Source organism: Conger conger, chromosome 17 (assembly GCF_963514075.1).
Source record: "Conger conger chromosome 17, fConCon1.1, whole genome shotgun sequence".
Classification (NCBI taxonomy): Eukaryota; Metazoa; Chordata; class Actinopteri; order Anguilliformes; family Congridae; genus Conger; species Conger conger.
The window spans coordinates 17,537,687-17,564,962 of NC_083776.1; the positions used below are offsets into that span (position 1 = coordinate 17,537,687).

A 27,276-nucleotide genomic window follows, 5' to 3' on the forward strand; every position below is an offset into this window, starting at 1 on the left:
ATCAGGAAAGTTCACAATGTTCAACAGTTGGCATTTGAATAATTCAAATTCAAGATTCATTATATTGTTGATAATGTCAATGCCAAGTGCCCTCAACCTTTGTCATTACTAAATGCTAACCAATGTTCTAAGTTGCAACACTAAGATGCTTGTCATTATACCGTTGCCTCAGGTCCAAATGAGAACGTTTTTGTCAGCTGGGTTGGCAGGTATAAGCTGAAAGACAGAGAGGCCCCTCAGTGGAGACGAGGGCCCTGCTGCACTGTGGCTTGATGAATGTGTGCTGTGATTAAGTAATTGTTGAAGCTTGCTCCCCTGCAGCCTCACTCTCACCACGGTTCCTCATATTCCTCAGGTTCAGGCAGAAGAAGAGAAAGCCGCTGGCGATGGAGAGGAGGAGGAAGACTGGGAGCGGGCGCTGTCCGTGGAGAGGTTCGGGGACATCATCTCCGATTCTACTGCCAGCGGCGGCGAGAAGATGGGCCGCTGCTACAACGAGAAGGACTTTGAATGTACGTACTCCCCCGACCTTCTCGCTATCGTGTTTATTGTTTCGGTTGAAAAAAGATTGACCGCCCTGCATTGGCTTGATTTGGAAACTGCTTTAATGGAAGCCTAAGGCCGCAGTTCTTTACTGACAGACCAACTCCACCAGCCTTAGGCCACCAGTAAACCCAGCCAACTGTGCAGTCATTGGAGGAAGCCTGTTGGGTATAAACCTGCTTCTCCTGTCAGAACGCAGCCCTCTGGCATGTTGATCTGCACTCAACAACACTTGAGGGAGTATCCTCTGGATGTGGGGATTTGGGTATTTACAGTGAGGCTCAGATCAAGACCAGGAAGGGGGCGCGCACGCGTGGGGAGGGTGGATGGCGTGTGGTGCTGGGCTGGTGATGGATGACAGCCCGATCATTAGCGGCTCCAGTCTCTGCCAGAACAACAACGCCCCAGTTACTGCTGAGTACAGGCTTGACCCACAGCCCTGGTCCTGGGGAGCCACAGGGTCTACTGGGGTCCCCAGCTGTGGTCCTGGAGAGTCACAGGGTCTGCTGGGGTCCCCAGCCTTGGTCCTGGACAGCCACAAGATCTACTGCCTGATGTTTTAAGTAAAATCTGTGAACAGTTCAGAGCCACTGAACTAGGTGAGGTGAGTTAACATAATCACCAGTTTAGGCCAGAAACTAGCAGACCATGGTTTGGAGCCCTAACCTGAACTCTGAACCCATAGCAGTGTTACCTCACAGGCCTGTTCGTGTTGTAGTGGTGTATTTACAGACTGTGATCTCACGGTCCTGTTTGTGTTGTGGTTATAATCTCACGGTCCTCGCGATGTGGTTGTATTTTTACGGACAGATCACCGCCACACCTTCCACCACACGCACCACCCCCTCTCCACCCACCTGCCCCCTCCGCTGCGCTTCAGGAAGAGGGTTCTGAGCATTGACCGGCGCAGGAAGAAGAAGCGCAGGAAAAAGAAGACCTCCATGCCCCCCTCGGAGGTCACACCCACCATCCAGGAAGTGGACGAAGAAGAGGCAGAGTCAGAGGCAGAGGGGCAGGGCCAGGTGGCCACGCCAACTGAGCAGGCAGATAGCAAACCAAAGGTAACCTGAGACCACACCACACACCTGGGACACACACCATCGCTTGCATCTTAACATTGTTGGCTTCTAAAATGTTCATTGACTGTGTTGTAAAAATACACTCAGTGAGCACTTTATTAGCTATTTATTAGACTTCCAGCACATTGGATTTTAATGGTGTTAAGATATAGACTGTCACTTTTGGGGTTTTTACATCCATAGTATTTACATGCATGTAGGAATTCAATAGTACATAGTATAAAAAATGATCTGTACTGTCTGTGGTTAGCAGAAAAATAAACTGTTGACATCATTGACATGAGTGTTTGAGCTCGAGTGGAGAATGTTCTCGGCTGGACTGTAAATGTGTGTTGTGGGTTGACCCATTGGCTGTCACCCATTGGCTGTCACACAACGACTCGTGAGAATTTGTGGCGATACCTTTTTCCTATTTTGACAAAACGAGCTGAGTCTTGTAAAACATTACTGGTGCACATTTCTTACGAGTGTCCTTCACACCCAGATGAGCTGCGTGTTAGGAGAGTGTAAAACCACTTCCTTTGCCCAGTCAGACTGCGGCTGTAAACACCAGAGCTGACAGAGGACTGATGAAGATCAGCTGAGCGGCAGAATTATCGCCATCTTCAGAGAGAAAGAGACACTGCTCACAGAGCATGAGAGAGGGAAGCTACCCTTCACCTGCGCTTTTACTTGCCTTCAGAAGAGCTGGCGGCTCTGTTCAGACTGTCTGAGGGGAACACTGTGAGGGTTTGAGGGGGAGCACTGTGACGGTTTGAGGGGAGCACTGTGATGGTTTGAAGGGAGCATTGTGACAGGGTTTGGATTTGGATTTGGCAGTGGGGACCTTGCTGGCTGATGGGGGCTTGTCCTTTGCAGTTCAGCCTGGGGGGTGAGGAGGACCCGCCCCCCCCTCTCCCCTTCACCAGCTTCCACATCGAGAACGAGAGCCCACCCACTCCCGAGGAGGCCACGCCCCCAAACCTGGAGCCAGAGGACAAAGCAGTGCCAGTGTTGGAGGACACCTTCCTCAGGTACATTACATTACATTATTGGCATTTGGCAGATGCTCTTATCCAGAGCGACGTACAGTTGATTAGACTAAGCAGGAGACAATCCTCCCCTGGAGCAATGCAGGGTTAAGGGCCTTGCTCAAGGGCCCAACGGCTGTGCGGATCTTATTGTGGCTACACCAGGATTAGAACCACCGACCTTGTGTGTCCCAGTCATTTACCTTAACCACTACGCTACAGGCCGTCTACAGGTACCCACCTGACAGTTTTACACTTCTATAACACCTCCCAATGCCTGTATCTGTACGCCTCCCTGCTCCTTGAATGTTCTTTGTTGTCACAAAGGATGTTGGAGGAATGATGGTAGAGTGCTATGATAGAGCGCTATGTTTGTTGTTCCCACATTAACATTAGCATTAGCAACAGCACTAGCGCTCACAGCACTACTCGGGCACTTGAATTTCAGATGGGAACTGTCATCCTCAGATGTTTAAAAAAATTAGGAAGTTTGTGTATTTTTACAAATGGTTGTTAGGAACAGCAAATACATTCCAAGATTGTTTGGGGAAAACTCACTTGGCATTATGTACTGTGACAACCAACTGGGAATCTTTACTGGAATGTTTCCCAATATTTTTGAGCTGTTTCCTGTACTCTGTGTCGGACTGTCAGAACCAGTGGCCCATAGAGAAGAGAGAGAAAACAGAACTCTGTCCAGGAAAATGTTATTTTAAAGGACACTCCTGTGTGTTCTACAGACATATTTGATATTTGATATATTTTATGACTGAATTTGGCATCAAGACGGATCCCCATTTCATCAAAACAAACTGCTTGTTATCAGTATTCAGTGGAATTTGCCATCCAGGCTAATCTGTATGCATAGAGCAGCCATTGCTTTGTCACAGTTAGTCATCTCAGCAGAAATGTGTGTGCATAGGGGTCTGCTAGGTGGCTCATCCTGGCAATGCTCTGCTCTAGTGCATAGATAGGCTCTATGATCTGGTATCTGTTAAAGCTCTGTTCTAGTGCATGGATGAGCTCTATGGTCTGGTATCTGTTAAAGCTCTGTTCTAGTGTATGGATGGGCTCTATGGTCTGGTATCTGTTAAAGCTCTGTTCTAGTGCATGGTTGGGCTCAATGGTCTGGTATCTGTTAAAGCTCTGGTTCTGGTATCTCATGCAGTAGCCAGCATGTTAAAAACCAGCCGGTCGCAAAGCGGGTTCTTCATATAGGGTTCCCCACAGGTGCTAACAATCCTGCAATCAAAGTTAAAAACACAGCACACGAAACTCATGCAACAAGGGTGCTGGGGACGTAACAAGCATCAATTATGTGACTGATGTCACGATCACCAAAAAAATATCATTGATCCGTTTCAGTGGTTACTAGCGTCAAACAAGAGTATTTGACTGTATCTCTGATTGTAAACCTTTCAAGGTCTTGACTGGGAAAAAAATGGTTGATGTATGAAGTGTCATGTTTCCCTCACAAACCTGACCAGTCAAACTGGAAGTTGTTTTGTGTGCCTTAGCTTAATAAGCTAAACTACAACTTCATTATGACCATTCATTATGACTTCTGCTGTAGCACATCCACTTACAGGTTTGACACATTGTGTGTTCAGAGATGGTCTTCTGCATACCACTGTTGTAATGTGTGGTCATTTGCATTACTGTCACCTTCCTGTCAGCTTTTACCAGTTTGGCCCTTCTTCTCTGACCTCTGTCATTAAGAACACATTCAGACCTGCTGCTCACTGGATCTTTTTGTCTGTTTTTTGGTTTTCTGCACCATTCCAAGTCTAGAGACTGTTATACATAAACATATATAAAAATACAGCAAACTAAGTTAAAATCACAATCAGAAATATAGTACACAGCACAAAATCTAGGAATAGCATAGACATTACCATGAGACCACCTCCAGATCTGTATGCTGTAGATGTAAAGACATTTTTCTGACAAATGGAAAAAAATGAAAAAGTGTGAATCCTTCTTTGATCGAACACACCTTATCTCAGGCTTAAATTTTAATGACCATGTCATCTGAAGATGACTCATATATGAGTCATCTTCAGTATCATATATGTGTGTCTCTCAAAGCACATATGGTTCATAAACACACATGGCAATTAGAATATAAATAATTTGGTGTTGCTTTGAATAATTTATGGGGCAGGCTGCCTCCCATGAGCTGAGGTGGGGCTGAGGTACCTGTCAGCTGATTGCGTTGTGGAAAACATATTTCGATTTATTACAGATTTATTGCAGATTCATTTTAGAGCTTGGTTTAAAAACATTATGACAGGCTGATGTGAAGCTGTGCCACGGTGACTGAGGGAAAACAGGAAATGATTCCGTCACAGGCAGATTCCAGCTCCAGTGTTGTAGCACCCCCTGGTGGCCATTGGACCACACTGCTGCACTGGAGTCCACGTTTAAGAGATTAAACTGAAACTCCCCCCATCCACTGTGTGAGATCCAGGAACTACATTCGGTCGTAGCCTGAGAGAGCAGCAGTTTTACAATATTCACTGTCTGGTCATATATCCCCCAAAGACCCAGGAATTCATTTCTCTTCCCAGGAGGGTCACAATTCACTGGTCTTGATCTCAAGTACCATATATTTCACTGTGCCTACACTGCAAGTGGCATGCAATAAAAATGATTCATATTTTTAAAAACATTTTCATTTCACATGTTTTTGTAATGCAAGAGACTTCCCTGGGAGGGAGATGCGGCACTTCCAAAATTGTATTGCCTGTGGTAGACTTGCAGTGGTTCATTCATTTGCCGTGGCAGACATGCAGTACCTTTATCCAAAGCGCTGTACAATTGATGCCTCTCATTTACCTATTCACACACACACAGACACACACACACACACACACACACACACACACACCAATGGTGATTGGCAGCCATGCAAGGTACCAATCAGCTCATCAATTGGGGGTTAGGTGTCTTGCTCAGGGACACTTCGACACCCAGGTCTGGCAGAGGTGCAGTGAATGGTTGTGGCCGAGCTGCATTGATTGGCTGTAGTAAACCTGCAGTGATTGGCTGTGGCATATCTGCAGTGATTGGCTGTGGCATATCTGCAGAGATTGGCTGTGGTAGGGCTGCATTGATTGGCTGTGGTAGGGCTGCAGTGATTGGCTGTCTTCCTCAGGTTCTCGGGTGCTCCGGAGCCTCCCAGTGTGCCGGGCCGTGGATGGTTCCGGAGGAAGCCGCTGCACCGGGCGGCGGGCGCCCAGAGGCCGAGCTACGACCTGCGGGAGAGGATCTGCATCGGCAGCCTGACCGCCATGGAGACCGCCGTGTACCAGAAGGTGCCCACCGACGAGGCTGAGGCCCAGATGCTGGCCAGCGCCGACCTGGACGACATGAAAAGTAAGACCTGCGTCCAGCTGGAAGTCCTCACGAGTACAGCCAGAACACGGCTGACGCCTTCATCCAGAGCGACTTACAGCCAATTAGGCTAAGCAGGGGACAATGTGTGGTTAAGGGTTTTGCTGAAGGTCCCGACAACTGCATGGCTCCTTTTGTGGCTACACCACGGATTGAACCACCAACCTTCTGGGTCCCAGTCATGTACCTTCGCCACTAGGCTACGGGCCTAGTCATATGCTGTTTACTGTATCTAGAACTGTTAAATAGTCCTGCTTTTCCAGAAAGACTGCTGCTCTGTGGGGTGAGGCTTATGACACTGCTTTCTAAATGCATTCATTAGCTCAGCCAAGTGGGCCACAGCCTTGGTCCCAGAGGACAATTGGGTCTACTGGTTTTTGTTCTCCCTGGAAAATCACCATCCAGATCAGATCAAAGAAAGCAGGCGATGTAAGTCAGTTGCTTCTTTTAGTCTAACTGATATACGATCCAGCAGACCATGCAAGCCTCCAGGACCACACAGTGCTACCCTATGCTTATAAATATACGGTACATGTCCACAATACAGAGCTCCAGTATTATCTGAGCAGGGGGATAGCTTCAGTGACTGTGTGTTTACTGCTTATTGGACATGACAGGAAAGTCTTCGGTTCTGCTGTTGGAGCCCAAACCAGCCCAACAAAAACAGAGTGAGGGCTGACATCCCATCGCTCATAGTTCAAGGAGCGAGAACAGGAAGGACTGATCTACCGTTAGCCTGGTGGGCTGAGAGAGCCAGCTTTGGCAGGGTCTGCACCCGTGGGGAAAACGTACAGGAATGCCGTGAGCAACAACAGATTCACTAACGTGTTCCACTCGAGAATGTAGCTCTGGGTTCACCTCCAAGGCCCTCAATCAGACTGTGGTTTAGTGCACACAGGAGCACGTATTCTCAGGCTGAAAGTGTCACAGAAGCGAGCACAGCATGTTCTAGAAAATAATGTATTGGAAATGGTCTTCACATTTTTAAAAACAAATGTTATCCTGATTTATCTTCACACATTCCTGCTCATAGCCTCAGGGCTGCCTGCCACAATTGCCACTGGATTTGGTACCCAAACCGTTGGGCTCATGCATTAGAATAATGTCCTGACAGGATGAGCCAACAACCCTGGAGGACACATTCTGTGATATGATTTCGAACCCAAAATAGACGTTATCTCTAACATATGTATTTGCTTGTCCTTTAGCGTCCCAGGTTGTCTAGACACTTTGTAAATAAAGTCAGTCAGTGCTAAAAACTGCATGCCTACACTCTAATGTTATTTCATACAGTGCCAAAAAAAGGATTTGCCCCCTTTGTGATTGCCTCTATTATTGCATATTTGTTAAGTTAAGTCTTTAGACAAAATGTAATACAGGGAGGTAAGGTGGATGAATCAGGAACAATACTTCCGGTCTACTGCTACCTAATAGAGCAGCGAAAGCTAAATATCAACAAACTACTAACCGTTGAAGTCTGGATACATTTCATGGTTTAAATACATAGCTATATACTGAATATGATGGGATTTCAGTTCGTAAAAAGTCATGGTCTGCTTTTTTGGATTGCCTATGTTGTTGCATTTGGTAGACAAATCTCATTTGGGGGTTCATATCTCCAAAAGTGAACATAGTTTTAGTGTCATTTGATTTTTCAATGAGAGTCATCTCTGAATTCTTTCCCATTGTGTAAAGATGAACACGTAATGACAATGGCTGAGATAAGACCCATAGAATATTCAATTTGGCCATTTTTGGCACATATATACCCACCCGGAAACCAGTGTCATAAATTTTACCCGAACCTCTACTTCAAATATTTTGAAGTTACGTCCTTAATCAACTTTTCTAGAAAAAAATAGCTTTGGTACTCCGTGGGTTTTGTTTCTACAACATTCCCAACTAATACAGCAATTCACAGTAAGTAATCATACCAAAAGGTGATGGTATTGTTCTGCTGTGGGGATGCGCTGAGCAGTACGCCTTCTCCAAATAATAAAATTAGTAGACCTACACAACGGGATCCCACTGATGGTGGACAGTTTTTCAGGGTTTCCACAATGGGAATGTACAAATAAACATCAATAAGGCATAAACTCTTTGTTCACTAACTCTAGCTTGCTAGCTAGTTAGCAAGCTTGTTTAGCAGAACTAAAGTTTACTAACGTTGCATAGCAACCTCCTGGCACTATGTGCCAGCAGCCGGGAACTACCTTATTGCAAATTATTATTGGTGAGGCAGGGCTGGTGATGGCATGTAGTGCGCAGACAAATAAAACTCAAAAGAATAATTGGCTTCCTGCTGTTTAAACATAAGATACAAACAATCAACAAAACCTTTCAAACATAAAATAAGCCTCCAACACTCCAGGCTAGGGTGGAAAAAGGGAAGCAAGACATCCACAACCCAAAACATCTCTCCCTTAGGCCTGACATCCAGGCCTTTTATTAAGCCCATAACAAGGTAATTGGCAGCAGCCACAGTGATTACAATGAATCACAGCTGCTGCCATAGTGAGTGGGGCCGGTGCTGCCCCCTGGTGGACAGTGCTGTAGGGGTCCTCGCACGGGACTCCAAATTATGTAGGGTCCTTACACGGGCCGCCAAATAACGCAGGGATTTTACTCTCTACGAAACCGGGGCGCCAGTTAAACGTTGTGTTGCAGTATAACTGCGAAAAGTAATCAGTCTCATAAAATTACTGTTATCAGAAATATCCAACCACAAATATAGTATTTCAATTAATTAAAATAACCAATATTAATGATTGAACATACCGATAACCTGAAGGTTGGAAGTTCTTCGAAAGACTGCTTTAACTCGGCTCTCATGTCTATGCGATTCCAAAACGGACACCGGGGTTTAATAAAATATATTTATTAAACAAACATACAAACACATAACAGATAAACTAACGGGAAGTTAGTAAGGAAATTTAGTTTGGTATGTGTGTGTGCGTGTGTGTGGCGCGCGCAAGCGCGCGTGTCGCTAGAGTTCTGGGTGTGGTAATGAGTTAGAGTTAGCTGTGAGAAGGGACTACTTGCATAGTTTTACTCTATATATGCGCAAAAGACGGCGAATCAATTCACGTACATATATATGTAGCTAACCAAACACATTTCAATAGTAGGATGGTAAATATAGAAACACAGATTCACGAAAACAGTTAAGACTAAACTAAACACTGGCTATGCCTGAATGTTTGTTCTCTTACTGAGTCCATACGCATTGGATCCAAAAGACGTGCTGTCCTTATAGGAGCCGCGATGGTGCTGTGAATGCGTGTCCTGGAGAGATGCGCAGGCTGGGGCGTCTTAGCCGCGCACTGTCGTCTGGTCCACTCGGTTGCTGGAAGGATGTTCGCTTGTCCTTTTTCCGGGTGGAAAAGTTCGTTGCTGTTGTTCGATGGTGAGCTTTGCAGGAGTAAACTGATGTAGCGTTCCGCGTACACCAGTTTCCACTCGCTATAGGCCACGAAGTTACCGCGAGGTAACTGGGTGTGTCCGTAGGCCTGGTAGTGCGCTGTGCAGCATTCAGCCTCTGTCCGAGTCTCGGAGCAGATGAGCTGAAGCGACTGGCCAAAAAGGGTGCGTCGAAGAGAACAAGCAGAAGAGGCAGAAAAAGCAGAAGAGCCAGAAGAGAGATCCCAAGAACGTGTCTTGCTCTTATACGGGACCGTTTATTGCTCCCGCCATTACGGGATTGGCTGAACCAAGTTAGACGTCATTCGTGGTGGACGTCGCAGAATTTTCCTGTGGGAATGTGGAAGTTGTAGTCCCTACATCCCCCCTGTGGTCTCAGGATGCGGCTGAAGCCAGTGTTCCTCGAGAGCACAAAAGTCAGTTCACAGTCCACAGGTCAAGTACATTGGGTCGGTAACACAGTTCACAATTGACTGACAAACATCCAGGCATTTATCAACAATTAACTAAACTGGTCTAAAACACATGATACAAACAATGTGAAACACTAAGGTCGAACAGTGAATACATTGTCACAAAACATGAAAAACCTTGGTGAAAGGGTTAGTCGTTTTGTTAGTTCAGGTGTTTTGTTAGTTATTGGATGGTGTCCAGAAGGTGGAGCACCAACAGGAATGACCCAGCCATGAAAATGTTCAGATGATGTAGGGGTCTAGGATGGAGAGGCTGTAGCCTTTTTGGAAGTCTTGTTCAGACTGACCAATTGTTCTAGTCCCTACAGTCAGGTTGCTGACGAGGGTTGTCATCTGAAATATGTGGGGGCATTTTCAAATTAGGGCAGCTTTCTGTATCCAAGCTTAACCTTATGGCTGTGTCATCAGGAAGGAAATGGAGAGGTGGTCTCATTTCTAAATGATGTGGTAAGCTCACAAGTGGTCTTGTCTTGCTTGGGGAAGAGGTGGAGTAAGGCACACTGGGGTGTGGCAATATACTTGTAAAGATTACCCTGTAGTTTCTACATGCAATACTTTACGATGGTTCAGTAGGTGTAGAAAGAAGCAATGAACGTTTACGAGTTATAACAGGTGTCGGATTTAACTCTACAGTACCTACTTACGATCTGCGTTTGCTGCTGCTACATGCAAATCTAAGTGGCTGCTATAAACTACCAGTTTATTTTGCCACCCCCCTTTGGTAGGAAAGGTGTGCAAAAGAAAGTGGTCAAAGCTTCAGCTGGGAGTCTGCCTGTGAGGAGACCACGGCTATAGATCAGTCTTATTCAACGTCTTTTGATGGAGGTTGAACAAGACCAGATAGCTCTTTGGAGTGGTTACTCAAGGCATACACACTACTGAACAAAGGTTAGAGGCTTTAGTTGTCCTCAGAGGAACTGAAGAAGCTCTCTTCAGACAAGGTATCTTCCCTATCAGAGTCATGCTGGTGACTCTGAGGCTTGGGCCTACCGGGTCGGTCTTCTCTCCAATTCCGGCTGGAATCAGAGTGTGAGAAGCGACCACGGTGGCTCTTAACCGGGAACTTACTCACATGCCGTTGTTTTGAGCCATTAGATTTTAATGGGGCAACTTGGGAAGTGCCGGCGGGCTTGGTTGGAACAACGTGCTTAGCTGTTTCCAATACCTCGTTCCTGGGCACAATCCTGAAAGTGTCCCAGACCATTTGGGCTTCATTTCTTAATTCAAGGGCTGAGTGTTGGCCCCTTGAAAACAGTGAAACATGAGTTCGGACGCAGGGGTGCAGGTTGTGCACAAAAAGGGATTTGAAGGCTTGATCTTCATCTAAGCCTGGTCCGTTTCTGCCCTGGAAAAATGCATGTTTAAGTCGTTGGTAAAAGTCTTTTGGTCGTTCTGTACGGCTATGTTTAACCTCCACAGATTTGATCATGGCTGTGGCCTGATCAAACCGTGGCAGGTACTCAGCTACCAACGCTTCACAAACCTTGGGATAGCTGGAACGAACCTGTGGTGGAAGTTGTTCCATAAATGTATGGATCTCTCTGGTAGAGGTTTTCCATACAAGTCGTACCTTTTCTCGATCGGTTGCCCTGGGCAGATCCGAGAGACAGTAGTCAACTTCTCTCAAGTAACTCTGAATGTTAAATTCAGAGTCCTTGGGGTCAAATGTGTGGACATACTTCGCCATGGCCTCTAGCTCCTCAAAGCGAAGACCATGTGAAGTTGCACTAGTCTGCCTGTTTGGAGAAGGAGAGCCTGAAATCACATTTGAATGTGAATGCGTTTCATGCGGAGCTCGACGTCCTCGGTTTGGTTTAGGGGGCGGAGCTACAAAACAGTCATTCTCACAATGGTTGGCAGAAGATGAATTGTCACTGTCAGTGTACTGTACAGAGCTGTCACCTATCCTCTCAGTTATAAAGGGAAAGCTAGCGGGATTAGCGTTGCTTTTTGTGTGCCCAATTAATAACGTTAGATCTCCTCTACCGTGTCCACGGGAGGGTTCCCTGACCTCCTCACGAGAGGGGTGGGCATGGAAGGTGGAGTCCTGTACTTGCCTGACTGTTTCTCCCTTGCGGAGATGGACCACCGTTGGGATGGAGTCCCCCCTTTCCCTCTCCAGGGAAGAGGTGGGCAAACCATTGCATGGGTGGTCAACAGCACTGCAATCTGAGGAGACTGACGAGTCTCCATCAGAGCAAGCTGTGGAACCGGGATCTGACAAACCCGAATCAATTTGTGACCCCCCTTCCCCCGCCTTGTGGTGTAAGGAGGAAGCAGGAGAAGCTGGAGTTGGGCAAGCCTGAGAAAGCAGGCTTACAGAAGAGAGTGGATGTGGTAGCTTGTGGCATCCACTCTTCAACTGAAATAATTCCTCTCTGTAGGAACAAAGATCTGATTCGGCTGAATGCAGATCACGCAAGTATTGTACTGCTTTCTTGCCAACAGTTTGAAGCTCAAGTAAAACACTGGTGTGTTGTCCTCTGAGGTATGTCATCTCTGAGTCTAAGTTTTTGTTGCTCTGAAGAGCAAGACTAATCTGTCTGGCAAAATTCAAGACCAGACAACTTAGAATTGGGTCTTTTGAATGGTTGGGGGAGTGACCTTTCTCGTTGATTAATGAGAACATTTCTTTCCTACAATCAGTGAGGTTCATCTGATTCAGGAAAGCTATGTAGCCAGGTGCTAAACCTTGGGCTAAAAAGGAAAGGTACTCATCAATAGATATGGGTTCCATATCTCAAGCCAAATAAAGCTAAAAGCTAAAATCAGTAACTTAAGAGGGTACTCTTGAAGTTAACAATTTGACAAGGGCCTTGAGCTCCTAACAGTTGGCAATGAATTGTTTCCCAATATCACAATCCAACATACAAGTTGTGATGAAGGATAAAGAATTTAAAACGCTCTTTGAATATTCTCTATAACTATAGTACAAGGTAGCTATAGCATCACACAGGGACTCGAGTTGCACTAGCGGTACTGCAATGCAACAACAGCTAAATGAACAAACATATGGCGGATATTCAGACCGTAAAATAGGAACTGTGATGCTGATCACATTAATCCTAAATACCAGAATGTGATTGGTTGAAATTACAATTAAATTTGGATTTAAATGTAAAATTCAATTAATTATTAAAATTACTTTGACCAAGTAATTATAATTAATAATACAGTGCGGCTAATAATACTATTATTGATAATACGTATTATACCGGAAGGTAAATGCCAATCAACAAACTACCGTGTAAGATTACGAATGTAATGCCACAATGTTACACGAGGGGGCAGTATATTGAGAAAGCGGCTCATGCAGGCTTTCAAAAATGGTACAAGGGTGACATCTAGCGGTATTTTCAAAAAAATGCACTGGTGGCAATTTAGCTGAGAAAGAATGTCGAGAATTCGTTCTGGAGTCACGTGACATGAGCCAAAGCTCGTCTTTCTCACGCAGAGCTCCAAATTAGGAAGGGGAATTCGTTATGAAGTCACAAGACATGAAATTTGAGCCAAAGCTAGTCTTCCTCACACGGGGCGCCAAAATATGTAGGGGTCCTCGCACGGGACTCCAAATTATGTAGGGTCCTTACACGGGCCGCCAAATAACGCAGGGATTTTACTCTCTACGAAACCGGGGCGCCAGTTAAACGTTGTGTTGCAGTATAACTGCGAAAAGTAATCAGTCTCATAAAATTACTGTTATCAGAAATATCCAACCACAAATATAGTATTTCAATTAATTAAAATAACCAATATTAATGATTGAACATACCGATAACCTGAAGGTTGGAAGTTCTTCGAAAGACTGCTTTAACTCGGCTCTCATGTCTATGCGATTCCAAAACGGACACCAGGGTTTAATAAAATATATTTATTAAACAAACATACAAACACATAACAGATAAACTAACGGGAAGTTAGTAAGGAAATTTAGTTTGGTATGTGTGTGTGCGTGTGTGTGGCGCGCGCAAGCGCGCGTGTCGCTAGAGTTCTGGGTGTGGTAATGAGTTAGAGTTAGCTGTGAGAAGGGACTACTTGCATAGTTTTACTCTATATATGCGCAAAAGACGGCGAATCAATTCACGTACATATATATGTAGCTAACCAAACACATTTCAATAGTAGGATGGTAAATATAGAAACACAGATTCACGAAAACAGTTAAGACTAAACTAAACACTGGCTATGCCTGAATGTTTGTTCTCTTACTGAGTCCATACGCATTGGATCCAAAAGACGTGCTGTCCTTATAGGAGCCGCGATGGTGCTGTGAATGCGTGTCCTGGAGAGATGCGCAGGCTGGGGCGTCTTAGCCGCGCACTGTCGTCTGGTCCACTCGGTTGCTGGAAGGATGTTCGCTTGTCCTTTTTCCGGGTGGAAAAGTTCGTTGCTGTTGTTCGATGGTGAGCTTTGCAGGAGTAAACTGATGTAGCGTTCCGCGTACACCAGTTTCCACTCGCTATAGGCCACGAAGTTACCGCGAGGTAACTGGGTGTGTCCGTAGGCCTGGTAGTGCGCTGTGCAGCATTCAGCCTCTGTCCGAGTCTCGGAGCAGATGAGCTGAAGCGACTGGCCAAAAAGGGTGCGTCGAAGAGAACAAGCAGAAGAGGCAGAAAAAGCAGAAGAGCCAGAAGAGAGATCCCAAGAACGTGTCTTGCTCTTATACGGGACCGTTTATTGCTCCCGCCATTACGGGATTGGCTGAACCAAGTTAGACGTCATTCGTGGTGGACGTCGCAGAATTTTCCTGTGAGAATGTGGAAGTTGTAGTCCCTACAGTGCCTTATCTTTAATTCCCCTGTAATTACATTGTTGTAACTGTTTTGTAAAGGCAATAATTCCCTCCAGGACGTGGTGTAATTGTAATTTCATCACAGATACGGGTATTGCAACTCTTAAGTTATTGCTTAAATATTGTATTCTGTGCTGTTTGTAATACAGTGTTATGTCTAAGAAAATCATTGTTGCTCTGAGGTCTGTAACATGAGGTCTTTTCAGGCTGTGGTGTCAGAAAAAGGCTTGTCAGCGTAGTTGCTGCTGACACACAGCTTGCGTGTGTTTAACTCCACTGCCATGCTTTGGCCACTCTCTGTGGGATCGCTCTGTACCCGAAGCGCAGGAACCTCGCAGAGTATGGCTAAATCAGCCCGTCCTGCTGCTCCACTGCTGTCTGCAGTCTGGCCTTCTGCGTTCCGCCCTGAAGGCCGCAGTCTTGGCTGAGAGTTCGAGAGGGCTCATCCCAGAAGGGTGTGCTTCTGCATGGGAGACTGGTGTTTTCGCACAACCCTGCCTCTGGAGGGTCTGTCTCTTCTCTCACAGAGGTCTTTCAGCGAAAGGCGAGGGGTCCGACTGCCTGTGTAATGCAGGGGTTTGAAACATTTTTGGGGGAACCAGTTTTTTTCCAGGGACCCCCACCCACGGTCAAAACTCATCCAGGGGACCCCATTATAAGTAAAAAAAAATAAAATAAAATAAATACCCTTTTGAAATATTTTCCCAAAGCTATTTATAGTCATTGCATTTGATGTCTGGCCAGGGACCCCTTTCCGTACCCTGAAGGAGCCCCTGTTGAAAGCCCGAGACTTGAGGTGTTGAGTGCTGGAGCAGCCCTTTGTGTTTGGCCTGTGGACGGGGCAGGGGTGAGAGAGTTAGCGTCATTCGCGCAGAGCCGTGGAGCTCAATGGGAAGGCCCCCAGCTGTAATTAACATACAGGCTGTGATTGATTACGGGCGACACCGCCGCTGGCCCTTCCTGTTTGGGGCCTGGCCTCATCGACCGCTGGCCTGGATGGATTAGAAACAGCCCTCGTGCTGGAACAAGAAATTGGATTTTTGTTAGGCACCAGCGATGCTGAGTTTTATTTTGCCCTGCGTTTGCTCTTTGTGACGATGTTCTACCTCACGGTCTCTCCTGCCCGTCTTCTATTTTGCCGTTAGCATAGGAGGGTTTTTTACATCAAAGTGAAAGAAAGCACTGATATAGCAGACTGTGGTACAGTTTTAAGTGACACTTAGTTTAAAAAATACTTTCCTGACAGTATAACCAAACATAAACAGAAAATGTGCTCCATTTACAGACACCCACCCACACACACAGACACACCCATGCAGACACAAACACACACACACTCACTCTCCCCTCAGATGTGAAAGTGTAAAGGTCAGCGGGGGGGGACGTACTAACAGGGCAGGTGAGGTCATGAGAAATGGGACAGGGGTTATGTGATGGGACACTCACAGCTAGAGAGGACAGGGCATTATGAACCACAGTAAGCCCTGTCATGCAACATGTCTGCTCTGAACCAAACACCTACTGCCTTTTGCCTTTGTACATACACTGCAATATTCAATTCATAGAGTTACATCTACTGTAAAATTTATCAGCATTAGATCTGATCCTAGACTACAGTTTCCCCAGAAACCATCCATTATTCTGCCAATCTATCTGAAATCTGTGTCACTTGACAGAGATCATATGATGCTTGTTTATTGGCGAAGAGCTGCATTTTACTGGCATTAGCAATGGAACATATTTGACACTTACAAGAACTATTCTACTTGCATAATTCAACCACATTATCACATAAACTGCATAACTATGAGGATTTGAATCACAAAGGATAGAAAGCCAGGTGTTCAGAAAAAGTATAAAGAAGGTTTTGTGTTTGGTGGAATTGCATTTGTTCCTTTATGAGAATTAATGCTGTCAGGCAAGTCAGCTGTATAGCAGCCTTGCATTTATAATGTATTGCTCTTAACTTTGACAATGGCACCTACTGATATTAACATTGAACTACAGACTAAAGTACACAAATCAAACTGTAAAATGCCAGTTTTTCATCCTCTATCTTCTCTGTATCACTATGCCATTCACAATTTGGGGTTGAACATTATTCGGCTGGTCTTTGAGGCAGCTTGAATGTCTGCTAAGAATAATGGTGAATTCATTCTCTAAAATACACCCCCTTCAGGCTATCAGTAATTCAAATAAGCAAAAATAAACAAACCCTGTTTTGCTGGATGACATGTGAAAGCTGGGTTATGCCCATAGGAACAAGCTGGGTATTACAGGCACTTTGGGGTTTATGGTTTAAATGAGTCCATGTGACTGGAAGCTGAGAACACAAATGGGGTCCATCTCTTGCTCCACACAGACCCCCTCCCCCCAAACACACACACACTGACCTACACGCACACACAGACACACACACCCACACACACACAGGCCTACACACACACAGACACACACGCTCACAGACCTACATCCCACACAGGCTCCAGTGCATTTCCCTCAGTGGCTTAAACATCTACATGTAAGCTAAGGATATGCTTTCATTGTAATTCAGATAATACAAACATGATATGTGCGTGCATGTTTGTGTGTGTGCATATGTGTTGGTGTGTACACGTGTGAGTGCTACCATGTGTGTGTGTGTACATGTGTGTGTGTGTATTTGAGTAGGTGTATTATAGTATCACAATTTAGCCCCTCAGCATGCTCATATCTATAGTCGGCCCAGCACTCAAATGCAGTGAAATGGTATTTTCAAACACAGTGGGAAACCATGCTGGTGATGAGTGTGTGTGTGTGTGTGTGTGTGTGTGAGGCTGTGAGGACACCCTGATGGGCAGTGTGTGAAAATGAGTGGGCAGTGTGTGAAAACCCCTCCTGGTGAACACACGCGGGATCGATGCTAATAATCACTGGTCGCTGTGAACTGAACAGCAAGCCAGTCGATCAGCTGAGTGAAAATAGATCCGCGTATCAGTGTATGCTTCTTCTCACTGGGCTCAGCTCAGTGACCTGCGAGCTACAGAGCGTCGTCCTCACACTACTCCAAGCTCCGCTCATCTGCTCAGGAAGCTACCGCTCCCACCTGCCGCTCCGCCATCGCACACCCGTCCTGAGCCGGAAAATAGTGGTCCTTCATCCACTTTTGTTTTTGTCGTTTTTTGACTTGGGACTTTAGAGAACAACTAGGAGCTACCCATTTTCATTCTCCACCAAATATACTTACGCTCATTTCACAACCCAGGACGTAGGGAGGGGGCACACGGGAGGGCTGTGTGGGTTCGGCCCATCGCTGCCACACTCTGGGACTGATTCTCTCTCCTGTGTCCTGGGGCTGTGAGAGCTAAGTTTTGGGGAGACAGAAGCGGTGTGCCCGTTCTCTCAGCTGAGTGGGGGCATCCCGTATGGACGCAGCGGGGCCGTGTGGGTGCTGACAGGCAGGGGGAGCGAGGACGCGGGAGGGGACGGACGGTTCGGAATCCTGGGTGATCCGGGCTCTCAGACGGAGCGGGGTGCAGCCGCAGACGAGATGACAGGGAAGCCGGACACAGAGGAGCCACTCTCTGACGGGGTGGAGGGGCCCAGGAGGGAGCAGGAGAGAGAGGAGGCATCTCCACTGGGGTGCTTCAGTGTGGATGGGTTCGAAGAGCTCGGCGAGTTCGTTCTGGATTTTGAAGACTATGATCTTTTGGAATCTATCCACTCTCAGTTGGGGTCCAGTCCTGAACACTCCCGTAAGTTTATGTGAGACAGACTCATCAAGACAGATTGGTGTGTGTGTGGTGTGCGTGTGTTTGAGTGTGGTGTGTGTTTGGTGTTTGTATGTATGTATCTGTGTGTTTGTATGTGCATTTGTGGGTCAAAGCCAAAGTCATGTATGTTTTCCCATAATGCACCTGCACCCAGCCAGATTCAGTGTGCGTCATGTAAAGAATGCTGTTCCCTTTTTGCTGTACATTGCATGCATGGTTTCCATGGACACTGGTAATCAATCACTCAGCCAGCTTTCAGCTTAACTCTGCAATCTGTCAGCAGTGTGACATGCTTACATATGCCAGCCTGTTTCCATGACATGGGCCTACTTCCGTATCACAGTCTATCATGGAGCAGTGATGGGGCTTCAGACAGAGTGCAGGGATGTTGTTCATTTTGGCTGAAAATGACCCTCATGCTGGGTGGGATAAAGCCCTGGCTTTGTGCATAGATCCGCTGAATGATCGGGGACATCTTCCAAGCGGTCGGCTCCATCGGTCATACGGCGATTTAGCGATAACTAATTAACGCCAGGCCTATTCCTGGCTCGGACGCGTGGTAATCGAAGATGTTTTCAGTTTTCAGGGCCCTGGGTGAAATGGCGTTCTCCTTCCACATCACTTAACGAGTCAGAGCCCTTGTCCATCTCCCAGCTGCTTGCGGTATGGGCATAGGCTCGTCCGAGCGTGAAGGAATCCCATCGATAGAGCGGACGTTTCCGCCTGACATTGTTTTGGCCGGTCTGTAATTAGCTGAGGGTTGAGAGACGGACGGGGTCAGTCTCTCTGCAGATCAGGGTCTTGTGGAAACATCTGCCCTCTCACACTCATAGGCCTCAGAGGATAATTGGGCCCTTGAGCTGTTTTGTGTTTCCTAGTCTAGATGGCGCTAATCAGCGGATCTCCCAGGAGTCCTGACCCCGTGCCTTTCCTAATTCGGCGAGAGGCCCAAGCTCCTCTGATTGGGCTTCCAGATCTTCCCCCTCGCTCCCTACAGGAGCCTGGACTGGGACAATGTGACCGCTCTCCTCTCTGTGTCCGGTGTTTGACTTTCCTTCTCCTCCCATATTAAATAGGAGTTTATTTTCACTTAATGGAGTGTTTTATATAAAAGATCAACTTTCAGCCATTCCTGGTTCCTCGTTTCTGCGAAGAGGCCCTAATGTTCATGCATATTTCTAATGCTCGGTCAGTTCACCAGTTCAACAGATCCTCAGCTTCTAAAGGGCTTTTCAGTTGCTTGATGCAGATTGCCATCGATCGCTGATCTTAAACTCCAGCTGGTTTGGTTTTCTTTTGAGCTTAGCGATGTTTGGGCTGCGCCAAGACACCCCCTCCCCCTCCCGTTAAGCACGGACCTGTTCACAAGAACAATGACTAATCCCAGCGCAAATTTACTGTGAGACACAATAAGGCGAGAGTAATAGGAGGCTGAGGAGAGATGTTTCGGGATCCCCCCTGTGGCCACAGGGATAGTGCGGAACAGCTGGGAGTTGGGTGTTTGGGTGGCCCCAAGGACCCCAGACCCCCAGCACCAGAGAAGGAAGCTCAGTGTACCCCTTCAGTTATCTTAAACTCACTCACCTGTCTGTCTGCAGCCTGAAAGCACACTGTTAAAGCTCTAAGGCCTAACCCAAGTCTTTCTCCTTAACTCAGATCTTCTTATATTTGTTTTTAAAATGGAAGCTTAAACACATGCATACATTAAGAACATGTTTTACTACTGCTTGATATACAATAGCACCCTTTTTTACTTTGACATGATTCCACCATGGTATTGCGATGGACAGCATGTCACCTTCACCCGTGATCTGTTCAGTGAAAGCCTGTGTATTTTATTTGATTCATGATTTTTCTTGGGGGACAGGTCACCGGTTTGAGGACAACCCTGGGGTGAGACGTCACTTGGTGAAGAAGTCTTCCCGTAACCAGGTAACCCGGACTAGCAACAGCTCACCCCCTACCTCTAGCATAAAGAAGAGGACCAAATCAGACAAGAAAGTCCACGAGGTGAGACAAGGACCCTCCGTACCAGCACACCTCATTCTGAGCAGTCCACTTAGCGACCCTACTCCACCTTTCAAACCCCAGGCACACACCTGGAATCACACCTTTCACGGAAACCCGAGCCCTTTGCCGCCTGGCTAGCACGCATAGCCTCCGTCAGCGCTGAACTCTTGAGCACAGGGAGAAGGCAGTCTGCCTACAGTGGAAACCTGAGACCTGGCTCTCCGGTTTGCTTCGCACCAAGGCCAGTCTCAATATTAACGCCACATCTGCTGATAAAACACAGCCAGGGCTAAACAATACAAGCTGATTCTGTTCACTGATCCCTCCCAGGCCAGAAGGTTCCTTGATGAATTGCATAAACCTTTAGTTCTTGACCAGACGACCTGCTTCTCTACCTCACAAGTTTGCTTTGTTGTTCTGTTTCCACTAAACTAAAGGAGCTTTTTCTCTGTGTGAGGGATCTGAGGTTATTTATAATGCACACTATGAATTAAAGGGAATGCAATTTTTCACATTCACGTTTAATGTGAATGATTTCTGCAGTAAAGTTGAGGTTCTCTGCCCTCTCCTGGCTTAATTTAAGTGCTGCACTGAAACATTTTCACCTGCTACGAGCAGCCAGGTCTTCTGGTTTGTGCAGGAGAACCTCAACGTTTACGCCATGTTTGCACGTGTCCTCCTGCTGATCCCCTCTAAACCGTCGTGCCGTTCTCCCCACCCTGTGTGGCCGACCGCGCCAGATCTTCGTGGAGCTGAATGAGCTGATCGTGGATAAGAACCAGGACATGCGCTGGAAGGAGACAGCTCGCTGGATCAAGTTTGAGGAGGACGTGGAGGAGGAGACGGATCGCTGGGGGAAGCCTCATGTGGCCTCGCTGTCCTTCCGAAGCCTACTGGAGCTCCGCAGGACCATCACGCATGGTGAGGCCTAAATCTGCCCTCACGTTCCCAAACTCAATAAACCTCACTGTTACATTTTTCATTTTAGGCATTTAGTGGACACCCTTATCCATGGGGATAGGACACAGTTCATATTCTTTACATCAGGGGTGCACAACTCCAGTCCTCGAGGGACAGTCTGCGTATTCCCTTTTGTGCCAACCAATTTCCGTGTTTTTAATTTGCTGACAGCTCTATAAATTACCCTTGTGCAAGCATGTACGTCAGCACAGTAAAATCATTAGGATACACATGCAGTCTGCTGCTGTAGCAGGTACTTATACACATGTCAGATAAGATATGATTGAGTCAATTAAATAATTAAGACCAGAAGTTGGCACAAAATCCTGAAACAGATCGGCCCTTGTTGTGTACCCCTGCAACATGCAATCCATTGATACAGCTTAATATTTACTGAAGCATTCACTGCTGAAGGGTATGATGACAGTGCATAATATAGCCCATGATTGTCTGGAGTCAACAGGCTTCACAATGTGACTGAACAGAACGCCCCCTCCCCCCCCAGGTGCAGTACTGCTGGACCTGGACCAGACCACACTGCCTGGCATTGCCCACCTGGTGGTGGAGACCATGATCATCTCTGACCAGATTAAAGCAGAGGACCGTGCCAATGTGCTCAGGGCCCTGCTACTCAAACACAGGTCAGTGTGTACTCACACACACTCACTCACACACACACACACACATCCTCACACACACATTCTCTTTCTGTAAGCCTTTTGGGACTGTGGATCTGCTGTATTTCTTGCACATGTGTTGTGAATACATATTTATACTGTAACACAATCACGTGATGTCCATTCACACCCATTGAACTCACAGGAGTAGAAAATAGCATGCCGGTGAGTCAGTGCTGAAGTTAATTCTATTTTGTCCATTGAAAAGCAAACCTTTTCTTCATTTCAAACCCAGTTCTCGGCAGGCACTGGTCCAATTGGACCCCCAGGAGTCCTCTGTACTGTAAGAATGGTATCCTACCTTAACACTAACTCACACTTACTCTTGCCTGTCCACTCCTTCCAAGCTGTGGAGATGTATTAACACTGTTGAAATGAAATCTAGAATTGGCACTTTGGAAGAATAAATGACCTGTATATGCAATACTACTGTACCCAACAATTAGTGCGTATAGACTTAAAATTAGGTGTCCCAGGACTTTAACAATTACATGAATTAAATACAGTCAGGGTGCATCTTGGGCTGTCATACACTAATGTGCACTTGATCCTGATGCTTGGTGTGGGGTGTTCTTCCTTCACTCTTCACATTGTGTGTTTTATGGAGTAGCTGTTACAGACTGCATCAGGGATCTGATTGCACCAGCTAGCAAGTCTGACCTTCTCTGCACTGAAATGACTCAACTGTACATTGTGGTTGTTCAACTGCTGGGCAGGGGGCTGGATATAGCCTGACTTACGCTAACCTTTGGACTTTTATCATGAGAAAGAAAATGTGTAAAATGGAGGTGCAGAAAAATACTATGGGCCGCCTGGAAGCAGTAGTTGTATAACCCTGCAGTATGAGGACCTCATTTTGATACAAAAATCTGCTGTGTGGAGACCTTACCCTGATACAAAAGCATGCAGTGTGAGGACCTCACTTTGATACAAAAATCTGCTGTGTGGTGTACCTCACTTTGATACATAAACCTGCTGTGTGGGACCTCACTTTCATACTCAAACCTGGTGTGTGGGACCTCACTTTGATACTAAAACCTGCTGTGTGGAGACCTCACTTTGATACTAAAACCTGCTGTGTGGGGACCTCACTTTGATACAAAAACCTGCTGTGTGGGGACCTCACTTTGATACTAAAACCTGCTGTGTGGGGTCCTCACTTTGACGTATGTTTTCTGACTGTGCTTGCTGCAAAGCAGTGACAACTATAAAGCAATTGGCTCAGTCCCTCTCTTTCTCTCACACACATACATGCACACACATATGCTGAGCATCAGGCACACACACAGATAGCTCATAAGGAAAATGAACATTTTCAGAATATATTCAAAAATGTTTTGTTTATTATATAGGCATATTCACTGGATAGAAATCGGCAAATGATGATTGACCTGCTGAAAAAACACCTTAAGCTAGGTTTTGAAATAGCTGCTTGACCAGTTCAGACCAGCTTCCAGATTTACTGGGTCGATCAGCTCAAACTATGTTTTGAAACAGCGGGGTGACCAGCTTAGACAAGCTACTAGCACTAGCTGGTTGACCAGCTCATACCCAGCTAGACCAGCTTCATGACCAGCTTGAGAAGCTCAACATTCAAGCTGGATTTTACAGCAGGGAGTGTCACTTTCCTATTACAGCAGATATGTTTTAAAACTGCAAATTTTACATCAATTAAATTATATGTTTTATATTATTTGTTTTTGCTTCTTAACTTTACAGTATACTGAGACAAACTTTTAGCCAGTTAAAGTGGTTTGTATATTGCTACTATGCACTATTTGTTGGCATGCAATTATGATATTATCTTTTATAACTGTGACTTTCCTTCATAACAAGGATATAGGCCTACTGTGTGTATTTGTGCTATGATTCATCCTTTGTCTGAAAGGTGTGCTTTTCAAGTTTCACACTACAATTTGATTGGCTTCATGGTTAACCCTTGTGTTGTCTTAAGGGTAAAAATGACCCACCACTATGTTTAACAGCAGAGAAAACCCCCTAAATGATCTTTTTTAAAATTTGTGATGAGTGACAGGTTGTTTCTTCTTGCAAAATAGATTTGGGGTTTAAAATTCAATGAAGCTGCTTTATTTTAGGGGTTTAGAGAAGGCGGGTCATTTTTGACCCATAGGACAAGGGGAGTATACAGAATGTTAAGACTACACAAGGATTAATTGGTTGTTTAACACAGTGGTATTGTCATTACCACTTGGGAGTTGTGTGTTGAACCATGTTCAACACAGTGTTCAGTGGCTGGTGAGCAGCCCTGTCTCTGGTCTGCAGTCACCCCAACGATGAGAAGGAAGGCTTTTTCCCTCGAAACCACTCCGTCAGCAGCCTGGGCAGCTTCCACCGCAACCACAACCACATGCCCACGACGGCCCTGCCGCTGGTGTCCGAGGACCATGGCGAACCACGCGAAACCAAACCTCAGGACCAGGACAAAGAGGTGTTTGTAAGCTTGTTTGTGAGTTGGCTGCCAGTTGTGCTGGTATATGTGCTCCACCCAATCCCCCTTCACCCCGGTGAATAATTGATACTTAACATCAAGGACCATTGAATGGCAAGTGAAGAGAACAGAACCAGAACCAGAATCAGAAACCTGGTTGGCACCTGGATCTGCTGTGACTCTGGTGACATACATACACTGATCCATGGCAAATGCGTGCCGTTTGCTGGACTGTGCTTATTGTGCCTAGTGCTCCAGCAGAATTCTGGCGAGCTTGTGGAATCTTCACCACCACATGTACTGAATTAGCCATTTCAGAACGTGTACAGGTGCTTCTCGTTAAAGCTTCTTGATGCATTAACTGTGAAACTTTTAATACTCCCCGTGACTGAAACATTTTGGCAAATTTAGACCGGCTCATAAAAGCACGAAACGCAGTCATATTAAATTGATTTAAAGTGATTTACCATTTGGTAGCGAACTTGCTCACGTGGTCCGGTACGTTTTTGTTTTTGTGATAGTAGAAAGTCACTGTGATTTTAGATGATTTATATATCTCACACATGTACGGAAATAAATATTTTTTCCCCTGCGTAAATTTAAATGGATTTCAAAACTTGTCATTGTTATGCTAAAGTTACTCTGCATTAGTCACACAAGACTGCACGTTTAAGCTAATATTTTACTGCCGTTTATGTTTTTCTGTTAACGAAAGAAAGCACTTCACCCCCTTCCTGCTGAAGTGCATCCGGCTGCTGTCAGGTCCATGAAACTCCTGGCGAAGATCCCCAAGGATGCTGAGGCCACCGTGGTCTTAGTGGGTAAGCCACCCAGAATGCACTATGGGTAATACACTAATCCTACACTGATTGGCCATTTACCCATGTGGAATATTTCAATATAATGCATGTTACTGATTATGGATTTACTGAAGATGGCTGCTCGTGTGAGAGAATAATTTTGCTTGCGTTATGTCAACTGTGTGGCGTATACTACAAGTGAAGTTTTACAAAGCTGCATATATACATATATGCAATATATACAGTGCAATGCATACAAGCATGCAGGAGCTTCAGATAATGTTCACATCAACCATCAGAATGGGGAAAAATGTGATCGAAGTGACTTTGACCATGGAATGATTGTTGGTGGCAGATTGTTGGTGGCATTTGAATATCTCAGAAACTGCAGATTTTCTGGGATTTTCACGCACACTAGTCTCTAGAGTTTGCAAAGAATGGTGCAAAAAACAAACAAAAAAATCCAATGAGCAGCAGTTCTACAGACAGAAATGCCTTGTTAATGGCAGAATAGCCAGACTCGTCAAAGCTGAGACAAACATGACAGTAATGCAAATAACCACACGTTACAACAATGGTAATCTCTATCACATCACATCATAACTCTAAGTAGATAGGCTACAGCTGTAGAAGTAAAAAAATAAATAAAGTAAAATAAAGTGCTCGCTGAGTGTATAAGAGCAGTGCCAGTCAGAGATCCTTCCTGCCGATAGTAAGGCTGGTCTGGGGTTGGTTGGCAGGGTGTGTGGAGTTCCTGGAGCAGCCCGCCATGGCCTTCGTCAGGCTGAATGAAGCGGTTCTTCTGGAGTCAGTCCTGGAGGTGCCGGTACCGGTCCGGTTCCTGTTTGTGCTTCTGGGACCGAGCCAGTCCAACATGGACTACCATGAAATCGGCCGCTCCATCTCTACGCTAATGTCTGACAAGGTATGGCTCTCTTTATCACTATTCACAGTGGGGCGATATAGATACATTCTCCAAAGACAACAAATGATCTATGTATTTTATAGGGCCTGTACTTTTTATTGTCATCTTGTTTCTTGCTTCTTTAAATGTCACTTCACCTCAGGGCTATTTATTTGATTATTGCATCTGCAACAGAGTACACAGAATGTATGAACAATTGCCAATGCTGTATATATATATATGTCTTTGACTAATATTTAAATTTGTTTGATGATCTGAAACATTTAAGTGTGACAAACATGCAAAAAAATAAGAAATCAGGAAGGGGGCAAACACTTTTTCACACCACTGTATATATATATATATATATATATATATATATATACAGCATTGGCAATTGTTGTAAAGGGAGGGCGGAAAAGGTAGGGTTCTCAGCCATGATTTGATTATCCCCAGCTTAAAGTAAAGTAAAACATCACAAATGAAGACCAAGTCCGATCCTGCCACGCCATTTGTTTTTCTCGCTCCCTGACATTAGAACTTCCACGAGGTGGCCTACTTCGCTGACGACCGCCAGGACCTCCTCAATGGCATCAACGAGTTCTTGGACTGCAGCATTGTGATCCCGCCCTCGGACGTGGAGGGAAAGGACCTGCTGAAGACTGTGGCCTCCTTCCAGAAGCAGATGCTACGGAAGAGGAAGGAGAGGGAGAACAAGAAGTGCATGATGAGCTCCACAACGGGGGCCGACAATGAGTCAAAGGGTGAGCGTCCTGTCTGACCCGGGCCTCTGCTAGAACCGGGCCTCTGCCAGAACCAGCCTGTGATAGAACCGGGCCTCTGCCAGAACCAGCCTGTGATAGAACAGGGCCTCTGCCAGAACCAGCCTGTGATAGAACAGGGCCTCTGCCAGAACCGAACCTCTGCTAGAACTGGGCCAGGCGTGCATAGTGGAGACGTTGGAAGTTAGCATTAGGTACAGATTGTGGCAGTACCTTGGAAGAAGAG

The 27,276-nt window shown here is 45.9% G+C and overlaps 1 protein-coding gene across 1 annotated transcript in view; it reads left to right on the forward strand.

Annotated features, from left to right (window-relative positions):
• Positions 1-27,276, forward strand: part of slc4a3 (solute carrier family 4 member 3) — a 50,760-nt gene that overhangs the window by 11,942 nt on the left and 11,542 nt on the right. Inside the window, exons 2-12 of the mRNA XM_061227087.1 lie at positions 356-512; positions 1,354-1,604; positions 2,481-2,635; positions 5,790-6,010; positions 20,336-20,478; positions 21,219-21,399; positions 21,944-22,079; positions 24,399-24,564; positions 25,280-25,385; positions 26,105-26,289; positions 26,807-27,032. Coding sequence (XP_061083071.1) covers positions 356-512; positions 1,354-1,604; positions 2,481-2,635; positions 5,790-6,010; positions 20,336-20,478; positions 21,219-21,399; positions 21,944-22,079; positions 24,399-24,564; positions 25,280-25,385; positions 26,105-26,289; positions 26,807-27,032 — 1,927 coding nt within the window. The remainder of the gene's footprint in view (positions 1-355; positions 513-1,353; positions 1,605-2,480; positions 2,636-5,789; positions 6,011-20,335; positions 20,479-21,218; positions 21,400-21,943; positions 22,080-24,398; positions 24,565-25,279; positions 25,386-26,104; positions 26,290-26,806; positions 27,033-27,276) is intronic.